The sequence below is a fragment of the Cnephaeus nilssonii genome, assembly GCF_951640355.1.
Source record: "Cnephaeus nilssonii genome assembly, chromosome: 19".
In the NCBI taxonomy this organism is placed as follows: Eukaryota; Metazoa; Chordata; class Mammalia; order Chiroptera; family Vespertilionidae; genus Cnephaeus; species Cnephaeus nilssonii.
The window spans coordinates 23,572,524-23,588,321 of NC_137090.1; the positions used below are offsets into that span (position 1 = coordinate 23,572,524).

At 46.4% G+C, this 15,798-nt stretch overlaps 1 protein-coding gene across 11 annotated transcripts in view; it reads right to left on the bottom strand.

Moving 5' to 3' along the window:
* Nucleotides 1-15,798, bottom strand: part of HNF1B (HNF1 homeobox B) — a 75,572-nt gene that overhangs the window by 23,874 nt on the left and 35,900 nt on the right. For 5 of the 11 annotated variants that reach the window (XR_013815032.1, XR_013815034.1, XM_079797356.1 and 2 more), the window contains exons 6-8: nt 15,591-15,726; nt 11,265-11,459; nt 8,923-9,041 (exon numbers count right to left, since the gene is read on the bottom strand). Coding sequence is in view for 8 of the 11 variants with exons in the window: in XM_079797356.1 (XP_079653482.1) it covers nt 8,923-9,041; nt 11,265-11,459; nt 15,591-15,726 (450 nt within the window). In the remaining 3 variants the exon portion in view is untranslated. The remainder of the gene's footprint in view (nt 1-8,922; nt 9,042-11,264; nt 11,460-15,590; nt 15,727-15,798) is intronic. The other 6 variants (XR_013815033.1, XM_079797359.1, XM_079797363.1 and 3 more) reach the window with 3 other exon arrangements.

A 15,798-nucleotide genomic window follows, 5' to 3' on the forward strand; every position in this document is an offset into this window, starting at 1 on the left:
ATTCTGATTCAGTGGGCCTAAGAACCTGCATTTCTAATCAGCTCACAGGTTGTGCTGATGCTGCTGATCTATTTTGAGCAACAAGGTCATAAAGCACATGAGAAAAACAGCACTTACTCCAGTGATTTATCAGGGAAGGAGCGTGGGAAACTGCAAAGTGTTCTCTAAGGCTCATTACTATCAGGGCAAGAAACTCAGAGAGTTGGGAAAGAAATCCAAGGGCTGAAGGCTTCTGATGCCAGGCTTCCGGTGGGCTGGGGCGGTGGGGAGAGACCCCAGAATGGACAGGGAAAGCCTGCGAGAGGAGCCACACCCCCACCACTGGGCAGCTCCTACCCAGAGCCCTGGGCCTCATTCATTTCAGCCGTCGTAGAACATCACTCCTCTCTTTTTCCTTCCAAGGAGTCCTTTTTCTGTTTCCCTCTGTCTCCTCCTTCCCTTTCACTTGTGTTGGCATCTCAGGGGAAGGTTCTGCCTTTTGGCTTAGCAGCTTATTCTCTCAAGACTCCCCCTCAATCACACACCCACGCACCTACCACAACCAGTACAGGCCTACTATCCCATTATCATTTCATTAATCAGTACTTGCAACCATAACCCTAAATGAGGTTGCCATTCTGTCCATTTTACAGATTAGGAAATCAGGACTCAAGGAAAGTCGGTGAATTATGCCAGATTTCAGAATTATGAGGGACTGGAGCCAGATTCGGACCCATTCTGAGGTTTGAACCCAAGTATTCTATGACGCGCTGAGGTAAGGAGCCTTCGACTAGCTTTGAGCTCTTGGGTCAAGTTCCTCTCTCTGTGCCTCAGTTTCTTCACCTATAAAGCAGAGGCTGTTGAGGGATTAGATGAGCTGATACGCAGGAAGTACTCAGACTGGTGCTCGGCGTAACTGTTCTCATTAAGACTGCTGTACAGGTGCCTCAGTCCATGCTGCTCTGCGTGCCCTTCAGAGCAGGACGGAGCTGTGTCTTCGTGTGACAAGGCAGGTTTCTGACCCTTTTACATTCTTGAGGCCCTGCTCAGGGTCCTCTGATACCCTTTGCCTGCTCTTCCTCCCTCCACCCACCCCCATTCTCGAGTCTCTTTACTTCCCACTATCAGCCTTTTTCCAATTTTCAGATTTCAGGTGGAGGAGAGAGAAAATGGCTTGTGACCTTGCAGGTTTCAATAGAAGAGCAAACAAGAGGGCAGATAAGGAGACGCCAGCGAGATTCTATGACCTGTCATTAGGGATGGGCTTTCCCAGCTATCAAATGTTTGCTCACATAATAAAATGGTGACAGGGCCCTAAATGTTGTCAAAGGAACTAGAGTTATTTGCCCCCTTGAGTCTAAACACAAACATCTGATAAGGGGGACACTGTGGTCCCTCAGAACCGAGGCCCAGCACACGCAGCCCCACGGGGGGCCTTGCCCACAGGATCTCTGAGCGACTACAGAGCCCTCCGTCTGAAAGGGGTGGTGTGTCTGGGGCGATTGTTCAGGATGTCCTCCTTCTAAGAGGATTTGTTAATAGTGATAGCTAACATTTATCGAGGTCCTACTGTGTGCGGAGCACCAAGCTAAGTAAGGGCTTTACACACATCATTGCACTGAGTTCTTACATCAGCCCTTTGAGGCAGGTAATTATCATTCATTCCTTTAGCACATGTGAGTGCCTTCTACATGCTCAGTTAGCACTTTTTTAGGCAAGGGGATGCAGCCCTGAGCAAGACCCTGTTCACTCTCTCACATCATTTTGGGGAGGGCTTTGAACAACAAACAAACAAACAAGCAAATATACACTGAGTGGCCAGATTATTAGGATCTCTGAACGCATAATAATCTGGCCACTCAGTGTACATCCTATATAATAAAAGGCTAATATGCAAATTGTCCCCTCGACCAGGAGTTCAACCAGCAGGCAGGCCAGCCAACCACCCATGTCCCCACCCCGTAGCCAGGCTGGCCAGAACCTACCCATGCATGAATTCATGCACTGGGCCTCTAATACACACACACACACACACACACACACACACACACACACACACACACTGAGTGGCCAGATTATTATGCGTTCAGAGATTATAATAATCTGGCCACTCAGTGTACATATGTATGTATAAAACTTTAGATGCAGATGAATACTTTGTAGAAAAATAAGCATGGTAAGAGGGTAGGCGACTTGAGGAAAAGAGAATAATTTAGGGAGGGAGATCAAGAGGGACTTCTTTAAGGTGGTGACATTTGAGCTTAATGAAATGAGGGATAGCAAGCAAGCAAAGGTGTACATTAAGGAGTGTTCCCGGCAGAAGATACTAAAATGCAGAGGCCTGCAGCAGGACCACTTTGGCTTTGGTTCAGCTGAAGCTGAAGAAATGGGAGGAGGGGAAGGAGGTGAGAATGGTAGGGCCAGTAACAGGCTGATCACAAAGGGCTTGGAAGTTTTGGTTGCAATGTGAAGCCATTGGCAAGTTTTGACAGGGGATTAACATGATTGATTTCCTTTTTAAAAGAGATAATTCTGGCTGCTGTGTGCTGAACAGACCATTCCCACAATAGGGGGGCAAGAGTGAAAGTGGGAGTGAGAAGTTAGGAGCCATGGCAGGAGGTCAGTGAGATGGGAATGGGGGTGGGGAGGGGTGGGGTACGGGTTTCTGGGGGGAGGGGGGCCTTAAACTGATGGGGTGGGAAGTAACCAGATTTAGGATGCATTCTGGAGTATCCCTAGAAGAACTTATTGATGGACTGAAAGAAGGATGTGGAGGGAAGACTCAAGGAGACTCTCTGGCATCTCACCTGAACAATTGGTACCATTCTTGGAAATGGAGAAAAGCAAGGAAGAAGCAATTTGGGTACAGAGAAATATGGGCAAAAGGATGAGTTATTTTAGGCAGATTCAATTTGACAGGCTCGTCAGATATAGTAGACATACACAGGTATAGGCCAAAGTGGCACTGTGTTTGTGAATGGGCACTCAGGAGAGATCTGCACGGAGACAGAGTTATAGAATCCCTCAGTGTGTATACTTGACCCAAAGCCACTGGATTCATAGAAATCACCCAGGCGTGAATTAAGAAGAGAATGTAGCCTTGGGGCCCTCCAACAAGTGAATACTGAGAAGATGAGTTGCCTGCTAAGGAAATGTGGAGAGCCATACATGGGTAATGTCCCAAAATCAAGTGAAAAAAAGGAGTGATTGGCTGTGTCAGAGAAAGAGATTGACAAGTGACCACTGAGAAAGAAGATGGGCTACATATATACAATGGAATATTACTCAGCCATAAAAAGGAACGAAATCTTACAATTTGTGGTAACATGGCATTATGCTAAGTGAAATAAGTCAGAGAAAGACAAATATCATATGATTTCACTTGCATGTGAATAAAAGCCCGTTGACATTTAAAATCCTCCTTTCTGAGTTTGAGAGGCTCTCAGGGTTGACATCCTAGGAAGCCTAGTTTGCCCCAGCTGCCATGGACTGGGCATTTCAGGTCAAGCACTGAGCTAAGTGTTTTATAAGACTTATAGCATTTAGTTATTATTTCAATTGCATTTAGTTATTTCAAAGATCCCACAAAAGAGGAATCATTATCTTCATATACAGGTAAGGAAACTGAAGCTCAGAGAGGCTAAGACTTTTCCCTGCGGTCACACAAGTAGTAACTGGTTGAGTCTTGAGCCTGGGTCTGCCTAACTCCCAAGTCAGTACTCTCTCTCTCTCTCTCTCTCTCTATATATATATATATATATATATACACACACACATACATACATACACACACACACATATTTATATAATATATATAATATACACTGAGTGGCCAGATTATTATGATCTCTGAATGCATAATAATCTGGCCACTCAGTATATATATATATATATATATATATATATATATATATATATATATATATATTAGAGGCCCGGTGCATGAATTCATGCATGGGTGGGGTCTGGCCAGCCTGGCCAGGGGGAGGGGACATGGGCAGTTGGCCGGCCTGCCTGCTGGTCGAACTCCTGGTCAAGGGGACAATTTGCATATTAGCCTTTTATTTATTATATAGGATATACACTGAGTGGCCAGATTATTATGCATTCAGAGATCATAATAATCTGGCCACTCAGTGTATATATTAAATATATATATATATTTCAGAGAGAAAGGGAGAGGGAGAGAGCTATAAAAACATCAATGATGAAAAAGAGAATCATCAATTGCCTCCTGCATGCCCCACACTGGGGATCGAGCCCACAACCCGGGCATATGACCACGACCAGGAATTGAACATGACCTTCTGGTTCATAGGTCTATGCTCAACCACTGAGCCACACTGGGCAGGCCCCAAGTCAGGACTCTTAAATTTCAGACCGTACTGCCTCACCGCCAGTGCAGAAGACTGGCTGGGTGGGGAACAGCTGCAGGGGATTTATGATGAGGCTTCCCACCTCCTTCTTGTCAGCACCCGTGGCCAGTGACCTCTCTATAAACTAGGAAGTGGAGCAGTGGGTAGAGAAGTTGTGGAAACAGGAGTCAGCTCACAGCCTGCCCACACTTGTTCTAACCGAGGTCAGTGCTTGTTGTGGTCTTGTTTCCAGACTGGCAGGGTACTGTTTTGCAGGAGCTCAGGCACAGACCCAGTCAGACAAAACTCGCCAGCACCCAAGGGTTGAGGACGAGAGGGCAGCACAGCTCTGGGAAGGACAGCTGGCAGAAGCTGCAGAAGGATTCCCAATGACAAAGTTCTAGCCTGAAGTTCCCACAACATGATCCACAAGGCCCCAGGGCATGTCTATCTTGACAAGAGGAAATACTGGGATGGGACAGATACAAGTTCAAATTCTGGCTTTAGCCTTATATACCTGCATAATCTTGGGTCATTTTTATGGGTACTTAGAAATGGATATTGGGAGGGGAGAGTTGTTGAATGGATTTGGAGCGAGAAGACCAAAATCTGGAAGTTCAGCTCCAGATTTGTTATCTGTGTGAATTTGGCAGTTCCCTCCCCATCTTTGAACCTCAGAATTTTGCTCTATAAATTAGGCCAAAAAAAATCTACCTTGCAGAATGGGTGGGAGGGTTGCTCAGGAAAGGTAAAATGAAAAAGCACCTGGCGTGCTACTTAGAAATGCTAGTTTTGAGTTCATTCATTCTTTCATTCATATTTACTGAATATCTACTATGGCCCAAGCATTTAGCTAAGCACAAAGGGCTTGGGGTGCTTTGAGAGGCCCCTGAACTATTTGTGTTTTTCCTGGGAGGTAGATGAGGAGGCGTCTAGGTGTCAGCAGAAGAATGAGAAGCAGGGATCTGGAGCATGGTTCCAACAGGTGGGACATGCTGAGAGATGGTCCTAATCCTGGGAAATGTTATTGTCAGAACCAACTTTGACCACATGTAGACCAAGAAATGAATTCAATATTTAAAGAGTGGATGGAAGTTGTCTCCTAAAGGATCACAGAAAGGAGACGGAACAGGGAGAGAGTTACCACTTTGAGTACTGGACTATGTACCAGCCACTCTCTTAGGCACTTTTTTTGTTTTATAAAGATAACTTTTTAAATATATTTTTATTAATTTCAGGGAGGAAAGGGGGGGAGAGAGAGAGAGAGAGAGAGAGAGAGAGAGAGAGAGAGAGAGAGAGAGAGAGAAAGAAACATCAATAATGAGAGAGAATCAATGATCGGCTACCTCCTGCATGCCCCCTACTGGGGATCAACCCTGCAACCCGGGCATGTGCCCTTGACCAGAATCAAACCCAGAACCCTTCAGTCTGCAGGCCTATGCTCTATCCACTGAGCCAAATCAGCTAGGGCAGTGGTTCTCAACCTTTCTAATGCCGCAACCTTTTAATACAGTTCCTCATGTTGTGGTGACCCTCAACCATAAAATTATTTTCGTTGCTACTTCATAACTGTAATTTTGCTACTGTTAATGAATCGTAATATAAATATCTGTGTTTTCCGATGGTCTTAGGCTCTATAGCTAGTGGTTGAGAACCGCTAGCAGGGTCACTTAAGACCATCGGAAAACACAGATATTTACATTACAATTCATAACAGAAGCAAAATTACAGTTATGAAGTAGCAACAAAAATAATTTTATGGTTGGGGGTCACCACAACATGAGGAACTGTATTAAAGGGTCTCGACATTAGAAAGGTTGAGAACCACTGAGCTAGGGCCTCTTAGGCACTTTGACAATTCTGTGAGATGGGGTGGGATATCCCCATAAGAGATGAAGAAACTGTTTCACAGCAGTGAGTTAACTGCCCATGGTCATGCAGCAAGGGGTAGAAGGAGCTAGGATTAGCTTGGGTCTGTTGGCTTTTCCTAGCACTTTAGGGTGCCTCTGAAGTAGCAATGCCCTGGCTGTGTCCCTAAGACTTGATTATTGAGGTGCACACTAATGGCCCTGTTCAATATGTACATCAGCATCTGAAAGATTCTGGAAACCCTGCCTTGTGGTGTTTAACTGTTTAGGCCAATCATTCCCCCAACATATTTGACCAAGGAATCCTCCTCTCCTCATTCTACGTGCCCCTGATTCCTAACGATGGTCTTGAAATCCCTTTCAGAAAATACTTTAAAACAAACAAAACAAGCAGATCTGCAACCAGGTCTCTTTTGGAACTCACTTTTGACTCTCTGCCTTTGGAACAGAATTTGTACAATCTTTCTTCACCCTGGGTTCTGTTACACTCATCCCACTTCATTCTGCTTTTCCCATTCCCTCTTCTTCATTTTGTAGGAAACGGTTGAAATATAATAACTAAATGCTTAGGCCGTAGTAGATATTCAGTAAACATGAATGAATGAATGAATGAATTTAAAACTAGCATTTCTACTTTTTACTGTTCTTCCTAATTGTTGAAGACCACAAGAGCAGCGATTATTGTGGGTATTTTAAAGATGGGTATTGGAAGGCAAGTGTTGTTTAAGTGGAAAGAGTCCAGGATTGAGAGTCAAAAACCAAAGTCTGGAGATCCTGCTCTAGAACTAATCATCTGTGTGACCTTGGGCAGAACACTCTTCATCTCTGAGTCTTAGTTCATTTCTTTGTACTTCTTAGGTTTCAATACAGAGAAAATGACAGGATGATGTTCATGAGAAGTATAAAAGTACTATATAGTTTTATCCTTACTAAATGTAATCATTATCCTCATCATCCTGAAAGTGAGTCTGTCACCAGACTCCTGAAGTGTCTGGGGACTTGGAGATAACTTCACGGTAGTTCTAGAGGGACATGCACACAAGCGTCAAGGTCGGCTGGCCACTCTGTCCAGTGAAGGGGAGAAGCCATTTGGGGGCTGGTACGGCGTCTCAGGGAGCATCTTGAAGTATTTTGATTAAGAGACCATTTCCTGAATTCAGAAGACTTGTTTCAACAAGCAAGCATCAAAGTCAACTTGGGAAAGACAGAAATAATTAATCATAGTCCTGTCTAGGGCTGACCAAGCGGCAGATGGATTGATAAACCTTTCAAAGGGGAAGGTATTCCCAAGCGGGGCTGCTGCGCCTGGCTGCCCCCCTGATTGAGATTTGTGAGCACAGATAAATGTTTTCCCTGCTCGGTACAAAGAGTGGGAAATCGCACAGAGTCGAAGGGCAGGGCAGTGTGTGGGGGCTGTCCTTTCATCTTCCATTGGGTGAGAGAAGAGGAGCAAAGCAGGTCCCACACACCTCTCCCTTGCGCCCCAACTCCAGAGCCCAGCTGCGTAGGCGCTGTGTGTGTGTGTGTGTGTGTGTGTGTGTGTGTGTGTGCCCAAGACACGCCAGGCACTTAATCTGGGTGACCTCATCGAATCCCAGAACAAGTAGGTGTTACAATCTTGTTTTAAAAATGAAAAAACAAAGGCTCAGGAAGGTCAAGATCACCAAGCAAGTGGTACAATCAGGAACAGAACCCTCCTGCTTTACATGGCAGACCCAGGAGGTCATGGGGGCAAAGGGAAGAGCAGAGAACCCTGAGCCCATGAAAGAACCTGCTGGAAGCGCATGGCAGTGGATAAGGTGTGATTTCCAGAGCTCAGATGGAAATAACGATCATCAACAAAACCAAACCCTGCTGAGAGCCTCTGACATGAAGTTCAAGGTTGTCGTCTGCTTATCTAGTAATCAATAAAGGCTAAACAGTTCCCACGCGGCATAGAGCCCAGCCACTAAAAGGCCTATTGTATTATTCTGGAATTGTCATCTGTGTTCAGACTTCTTGTCCTACTTTCTAGCTCTCAGTGCCCCATTACAGTCCAGCTGCCCAAGCTCAGCGACAAGCCTCACTGTCGGTTGTCTTTACTACCCCATCTCCTCTATGTGGTCGTGGGAATTAGTCATCAACTGAAACGGTGACTAAGCCTCTGGATTCCCCACTTTCAGTGCAGCAGGAAGTTGATTCTAAGGTGTTTTTTTAATAAAACACCAAGTGAATGCAGGCCCCTGGACACAACAGGCTGTCTACTAGGGAGTCCACATGGGTTGGTAGAATGGGTCATTCTCTAGAGCTTACAGCATTCTAGGTCCAGTTTGGGTCCTGGACTGGAGAAATCAGCCTCAGGATTCCTGACTTACTACTCACTTTCTCCATCAACTAATTTGTGGGCAATCCTGAGCTCTCCCTGGAAATATCTTTTCCATGGATCACTGGCAATCCACTGGGAAGTAGTCAATCTCCATGACTAAAGGCTCTGTGGATTCCAGGCTCCAGTGACTTATCAAACTTCAGTCCTCATTTAGAGCTCTTGTTCGGGACACCAGGGGAACAATAAGCCTCTTTAGCTTGTGGCCCATCTTCTTTGCCCTGTGACCTCCGCGATTCCTTTAGCAAGTAGCAGAGAACCTCAGAAGGACCAGACTTGTGGCTGAGTCCAAACCTGCCACTCTCTCCACACATCAATAATCTTAGTCATCCCCCGCCCCCTGTCCCAATGGCATTACCTGTTTACTGGAAGACATGTTGGTGAGCGTACTGATGCTGCTGGTATCTGTGACCACCATCGCAGATGGAAACCGGGAGGTGTGGGAATACTGGGGAGGTTCCTGCTTGTGTGTGTACACTGGAGAGAGAGAGTGAAGACAAAATCAAGGTGCCGATCACTCAGGCGTATGCACATCCCACACTATCCTTAACCAAGTTACTTCGCCTCAGTTTCCTGCTGGTAGAAGGGGAATGATATCTGTTATAGGATTAGAAGAGATCATATTTAAAGCACTTTGTACCAAATACACAGAGAGCCTTGCACAGTGCCTAATATGTAATGGTGGACAGAACTTCTGTGGTGGAGCACTTCTGTTAAATGCCTGAGTGCCACCAAGCAATCCTTAGGCAGATGTGGTACATATGGGATTTTAAGGCAAAAAAGTTCTAAGTAGCTGGAAAACTGCCAGAACTCAACTACCAGGTTTCATGCTAGCAATCATAGATTAATTAAAAATTGTAATTAGACATGGGCATAATTAATTGACCTAATTCTGGGCTTTCCAGTTTACACTAAATGCCTTCTGACATTTAGTCACACACACACACAACACCTCTTATGACACCCCAGAAATATGAAGGGTAGACAAAAGGAGACTAGAATCTAATAAAACCCCCAGGAACATGTGGCTCCCTTTTTAGTGTTTTTAGTACTTGTTCACTAAGTCTGGAACCTTTTGATTCACACTAGTTATGACTCCGTAAGATTTATGTAAATTCTGGGCCACGCGACCAACTAATGAAAGCATGTGGATGTTTGGCCTTGAGGGAGGGACCAGCCTGTTCTACCAAGGAGTCCTCTAAGTAGGGAACAGGGGTGAAGGTCACTGCCTGCTGCCTCAGCTTGCCCTTCCTGTGGAGGGAGGCTGGTTATTTCCTGGTCTGGAGCCCCACAGGCTATCTCTTCATAGTCAGCCAGGCCAGCTGAGCCTCAGCAGTTCATAGGTCGCTGGTGACCACTCCCTGACTGTCCCACCCACCCAGGAAGCCATGGAGGAAGCCTGCCCAGGTGAGGGCAGGTGCAAGTGGGGAGTATATTGCCAGGCCCTGAGAAGGGAACTAGGGCACATGTGCTCCCAGACTCTGCTACAGGCTGTGGCAGATGTTTTCAAAGCCACGAAAATGTGATTGGAATGTGAGATGGTGCTTAGAAACCAGCTCCACAGGCCTGAGGGGGGAATAGAGCCCAGAGCATAGAAGGCTGAACTTGACTGTCTCCCTCAGATCCACAGCTCAGCCTGCGGCAGTCAGGGGACAAACTAAAGTCCTCTTCCTCATTCCTGCCTCCTCCTATGAAGGAGTCCCTTAATGAACAGTCACTTGTGTTTCTATAACTCTTGATGCTTACCAACCACAGTTCATAACCACTTTTATCTCCACAATCACTCTACACACATATTACTTCCGTTTTATGGGTGAAGAAATCGAGGCTCAGAGTGGCTAAGTAACATACCAATGGCCATATAGCTGGTATGTCTCAGAGCCAAGGTTTAAATCTAGGTCTGTCTGACTCCACCACTCTATTCCAGAGACTTCTCTGATGTTCCTGTGGGGTCATGCCTGAAGCAGGGAAGCCATCCTTGCCCCAAATTATCAGGCCAGGGGCTATACCCTAATCTAGCCAGAGGACTGGGGGCCCAAGGCTGAGGGTGGAGGTGGGGAGAGCTATAGGGGCTGGAGGTGGGTGGAAAATAAGTGGTTGAAAGGTAGATTTAGGGTAGGTGTAGAAATTGGAGATGGGAAATAGCTGGGAAGGGGGTGGGGTGGGGCAGACACACTAACATTCCTGGTCCAGGAAGGCATGCAGGTGGTATTTTCCACCTCTACTCATGGTTTGTGATGCTTGGAGTGCAAATTGGAGGGCATAGGGACTCTAGGAGATTCTTCAATTCCAGGGAAGTCAAATAGGATGCAAATTACATGCCAACTATAATCATTTGGGAACGGCTGCTTGGACTTTTAGGTTGAAAAGGCTAACTTGGGGCTCATTGGGAAAGGTGCTGAGGTTGACTGGTGACACCATGTGCACGTGTTCCACACTATCCCTGCTCTCTATCTCCAACTCCCTCACAGGCTTCAACTGGCCTCTGCAGACCCTCCCCGGGACTCCTGAGGGTAGAGTAGAGGAATCGAAAAGGCACAGCACCACACAAGGGCTATGCTTCAAAAACTGTCTTGGTGGATCATTGGTAGGAAAAAGGGAGCAAACCGACAAACTTCAGAGAAAGTTCAGAGCCAGAGTGGGAAGGGGTTGGCTGCTGAGGGCCCTCTGTGTTCCTCCCCAACATGCCCGTGTCCTTACTGTGTGAGTTCTGCAGCTGAGTCACAGCAGCCATGAAGGGCTGCTGGGCCATGTGGCTGCCTGGGCTCTGCTGCATGAGGGGCTGCTGGTGAGGGCTGTGCAGCTGCTGCGAGAACTGCACCGGCTGCAGGGCTGCCAGGCTGCCGGCCACACTGTTGATGACGGGGACGCTCTGTGCTTGGGAGGTGTTGAGGCCTGTGGGAGGAAGAGGGAAAGATCAGAGGTGGCTTCAGGGATGAGGACAGGTAAATGGATGGCAAAGGCCATCCACTAAGCCCCTGCTATGTGTCAGGCACTGGACTCAGCCAGTGACACAGAGACTGCATAGGAAGCAGTTTTATAGGTCCATTTTCCAGACAACAACACTGAGGCTTAAAGAGATTAAGGGACTTGCTCAAATTCCACAGTGAGTTGTAGATGGAACTGGGCTTTAAACAGATCTGAGGCTGAAGAGTCTCCCAAAGTCATATGACCTCCCAAACTTCCCTCCCTTGAGGTTGCCAGGGCCCTGGGAAAGCTGACCCTACTTGCTCACTCAATCCATGCCTGCCTCTGGGAGACATTCGCCCTGGTGATGCCCTCAGGGCAGAGTTAAAGGCAGCCACTCTGAACAGTTTATTGCCCAGATCTGTCTGTCCAGTAGAGGGCAGGAGTGTGCAGGGACACACATTTTGGTAAACACACACACACACACACACACACACACACACACACACACACCCCACCTCTGCAGTCCTGGGAGTCTGAAGACACTCATTTAGTAGCTTTGTGTAAAGACCCTGGGAGAGGCTAGGTGTTCATTCTCTTGACTGTAGCAAAGAGGGGGGAAATCCCTGGAACTTGGCCAGTCTATGAAGTGGGCATATCTTATCTGGTAACACCAGGGCTTGTGGCATCATAAGGAGCAGGTACTGGGAGGAGAAAATAGTAAATTGAAGGTTGGTGGTTGTAGTGGTTCTTGCCATCTTTCTGATCTGGGGGGTATGAAGAACCTCTGGAGTTCTGTACTGTTTATATCCTGAGGCCTCTCTAGAACTGGGGTGGACACTGCAAAGTTTGGGTCCCTGGTACCCACCTGCCATCTGTTCCCTGCACAAGACTCTGGGGAAGGCAGCTGAGGTGGTTGGGAGTGGGGACAGGAGCATCAGGGGAAAGACATTCAATCCCTTTCCTAGACCTGCCAATGTTCCTTTGACCTTGCCTTTTGGGAAGTGGGAGGAAGGGGAAGAGGAGAATAAAATGAAGAAGGAAATCCAGGAAAAGGTCTCTTTTAGTAAATGTGGATGGAACACCTACAGAGCCTTTCCTGAAATGGATAGTTTCATAAGCAGGTCTGTGGGAAGTCCTCCATGGAGATAGCACAAAGACCTCAACAATCGCCTACTCAGAGCTTTAGCTGATATTGTTATCAGGAACATAAAAGGTGAGTGAAGGGGGAATAAGCCCCCTCCTGGCTCTCTTGGGTGGGGCCTGGGGTGGGGTCCTCAGATCATCCTCAGAATAGCACTATCTCCAATTCCCCACAGGGGCTCAGTATCTCCCCAAGCCAATGTCTCACCTGATATCCTGGTATTCTGTTCCCTCTCCTACCTTCCACTGATGGTCTCAGTCTCCTAAGAAATCCCATAGACTTGCTGTTTCCCAAGAGCCCATTGTTGCTGCCTGTTGGGAAACCTCTGCCCAGTAAAGCAAATTATCCTGTGTAGAGTGGATGACATTTGAGGGCATGGTTCTGAAACCTGCCTGTGCTGTAGAATCATCTGGGTGAGCTTATGAAATATACATTCCTAGGCCCCACCCAAGGCTTAATGAATTAGAACCTTTAGAGGTGAGGCCCAGGAATCTTACTTTCAACACAATCTGTGACCCTGATGTGCCTCAATTCCAGGATTGAGAGCCACTGATGTCATTCTAGCTCCCATGAAGTGTAACTCTTGGCCTTTTCATCTGTTTTCTGGGCACTAATTCCTGAAGAAGCATGGTGTCCAGGCCAGTAGATGAGTGCAGAAGGAGGAATTGGCACTGCCACGTAATTTGTTAACACATTCCCCATGGCCTCAGTGGTCCCCAGGCAGGACCCACATACTCAACAGGACATGAGCTAGCTAAAAGAGGGTGCCTGCAACTAATTCTTCATCAGGACACTCCAGATAGGACTACTGTATCTCAGACATGTTTTCTGGTGATCTTCACCATTCTTCATGCGCCCTCCCACTCCAAGTACACACACACACACACACACACACACACACACACACACACACACACACACCTTACAGTCAATGTACACTCTGGTGTTGCCATGCTGCGGTAGGAGATTAAGATTAACAATACTGTGAGAAGGTAGAGAAGCATGGATGAAGAAAATCAGGAGGAACTAAATTGAAAAATATGGGGCAGCCTCAGGGAGAATTTTAGTTCAGATAGTGCCCAGGAATATATATATAACTGTGTGTGTCAGCCAAAGCTTGACATGGGAAAAATGAAGATAAGTAGGATGGTTTATGTATCTTTTTGGCTGTAGAACCAAACAGGTGGGATATCTTACCCATGGGCCTTTTAATCAAATCTTCTAGAAAGTAAGTGAGCTGATTTCAATAGCCTATGTTACTCTCAATGGCATTAGTATGGTTACCATATTTCTGGAGAGGACCCAGTGAAAAAGCAGTAAGTTTAAACTAATTTATTATTTTTTAAGTCCTCTAAGGGCTTTCTCCATTCCCATTCCCATTTCCTCTAAGGCAGGGTTCTCAACCTTTCTAATGCCGCGACCCTTTAATACAGTTCCTCATGTTGTGGTGACCCCCAACCATAAAATTATTTTCGTTGCTACTTCATAACTGTAATTTTGCTGCTGTTATGAATCGTAATGTAAATATCTGTGTTTTCTGATGGTCTTAGGCTCTACAGCAGCGGTTTTCAACTTGTGGGTCATGATCCACAGGTTGAGAACTGCTAGCAGGGTCGCCTAAGACCATCGGAAAACACAGATATTTACATTACGATTCGTAACAGCAGCAAAATTACAGTTATGAAGTAGCAACGAAAATAATTTTATGGTTGGGGTCACCACAACATGAGGAACTGTATTAAAGGGTCGCGGCATTAGAAAGGTTGAGAACCACTGCTCTAAGGGCTTTCTCCATTTCCCGTTTCCTCCAAAATAAATGTGGAGTATACAAATTTCTGAGCAGCTAAGGATAAGGTGAGAGCCACACATACTCATTCAGACTGTCTGTGTGGCTCCTGTGGGTCTAGGCCTGTTCTGCCCTGAAAAAGCATACGAAGTCATTCTCTTCAGAAGCGACCCAAGTTGCTATCCTGGCTAAAGGTGGTTTAGGGAGAGTGGAGGGAAGGAGAGGAAAAGGCAGGAGAGGTGGCCAACTTGGGTGCTTGTCACAAGGGAGGCCATGAGTCCAATGGGGAAGTCCCAGAAAGAAAGATGAGCAATGTGCCACCCTTAGATCTCTCCCGAGACTTCTCAGGAATACTTTCCAGAGTCACAGTGATGACTTGGCCTGAGCTGTCATTATGCAGCCGAAAATACACTGAATACCAATCAAGGTTAAAACTCTGCGAGAGGCACTCATGGATTCAGCCTGTGTCCGCCCTCCCATGCCCTGAAATGGCCCATCTGGGATGGGGCACAGGCTCCCGGTGGAATATGAGCCTTCTGGAGCTGGAAGGACCTGACCCATCTCCCCATCTTCAAGACATAGGCGTCCACAACCTATTTCTCCTTAAAGACCCAGAGATGCTATGACTATTTCCCTTGGAGTTCCCTCCCACTGTATTTTCACCTTGGGCCAAAGAGGTCGCATCGGATTACACAAATTTCATTTAGAAGGAAGCTCATCATGTCTTGCTCCATCTTCACTGACACAAACATTAGACAACGTCCTGGAGAATCTCCCACATAATTAGGGATAGAACAAACACTAGACAAAAGTATAAACTACAGTATTATACATACTCATCATGCCTTATAGACTGACAAGTATGTCTATGCACACTGTCATTGATCAGCAACCCATTTTACAGATTAGGAAACTGAACCTCAACGATTTAATGATTGGAACCTGGATGCACAGCTGGTAAGCTGTGACCAAGATTCAACTCCATCGCATAATTTTTTTTTCTTGTTTTAGGCTAAACAATCCAAATATTGTCGAGGAGCGAGATAAGAAACTAAACAAGGTGAATCAAACCTACAAGTGGTGGGTGAGTTTGAAGGGGGTCTTCTTTGGTCCTTTCTTATCAGGTTGACTCACTTCCCATGCTACTTCTCTGTGCCCCCCAAGTTTTCTGATCAAGAACAAGGCTTACTTTGTGCAATGGCCATGACTCCAGAGAGGGGTGTCATGATGAGGTTTTGAGATTGCTGGGGGTTATGGTGGGACAGGCTGTGGATATTCGTCAAGGTGCTGACGGGGGGCAAACCACCTCCTGAGACCGAGATCTGCTGGAAAGAAAAAAAAAGAGTAGCATAAGTGAAATTGAAACTGCAAGGAGCAGTGTCCAAAATGATACCACT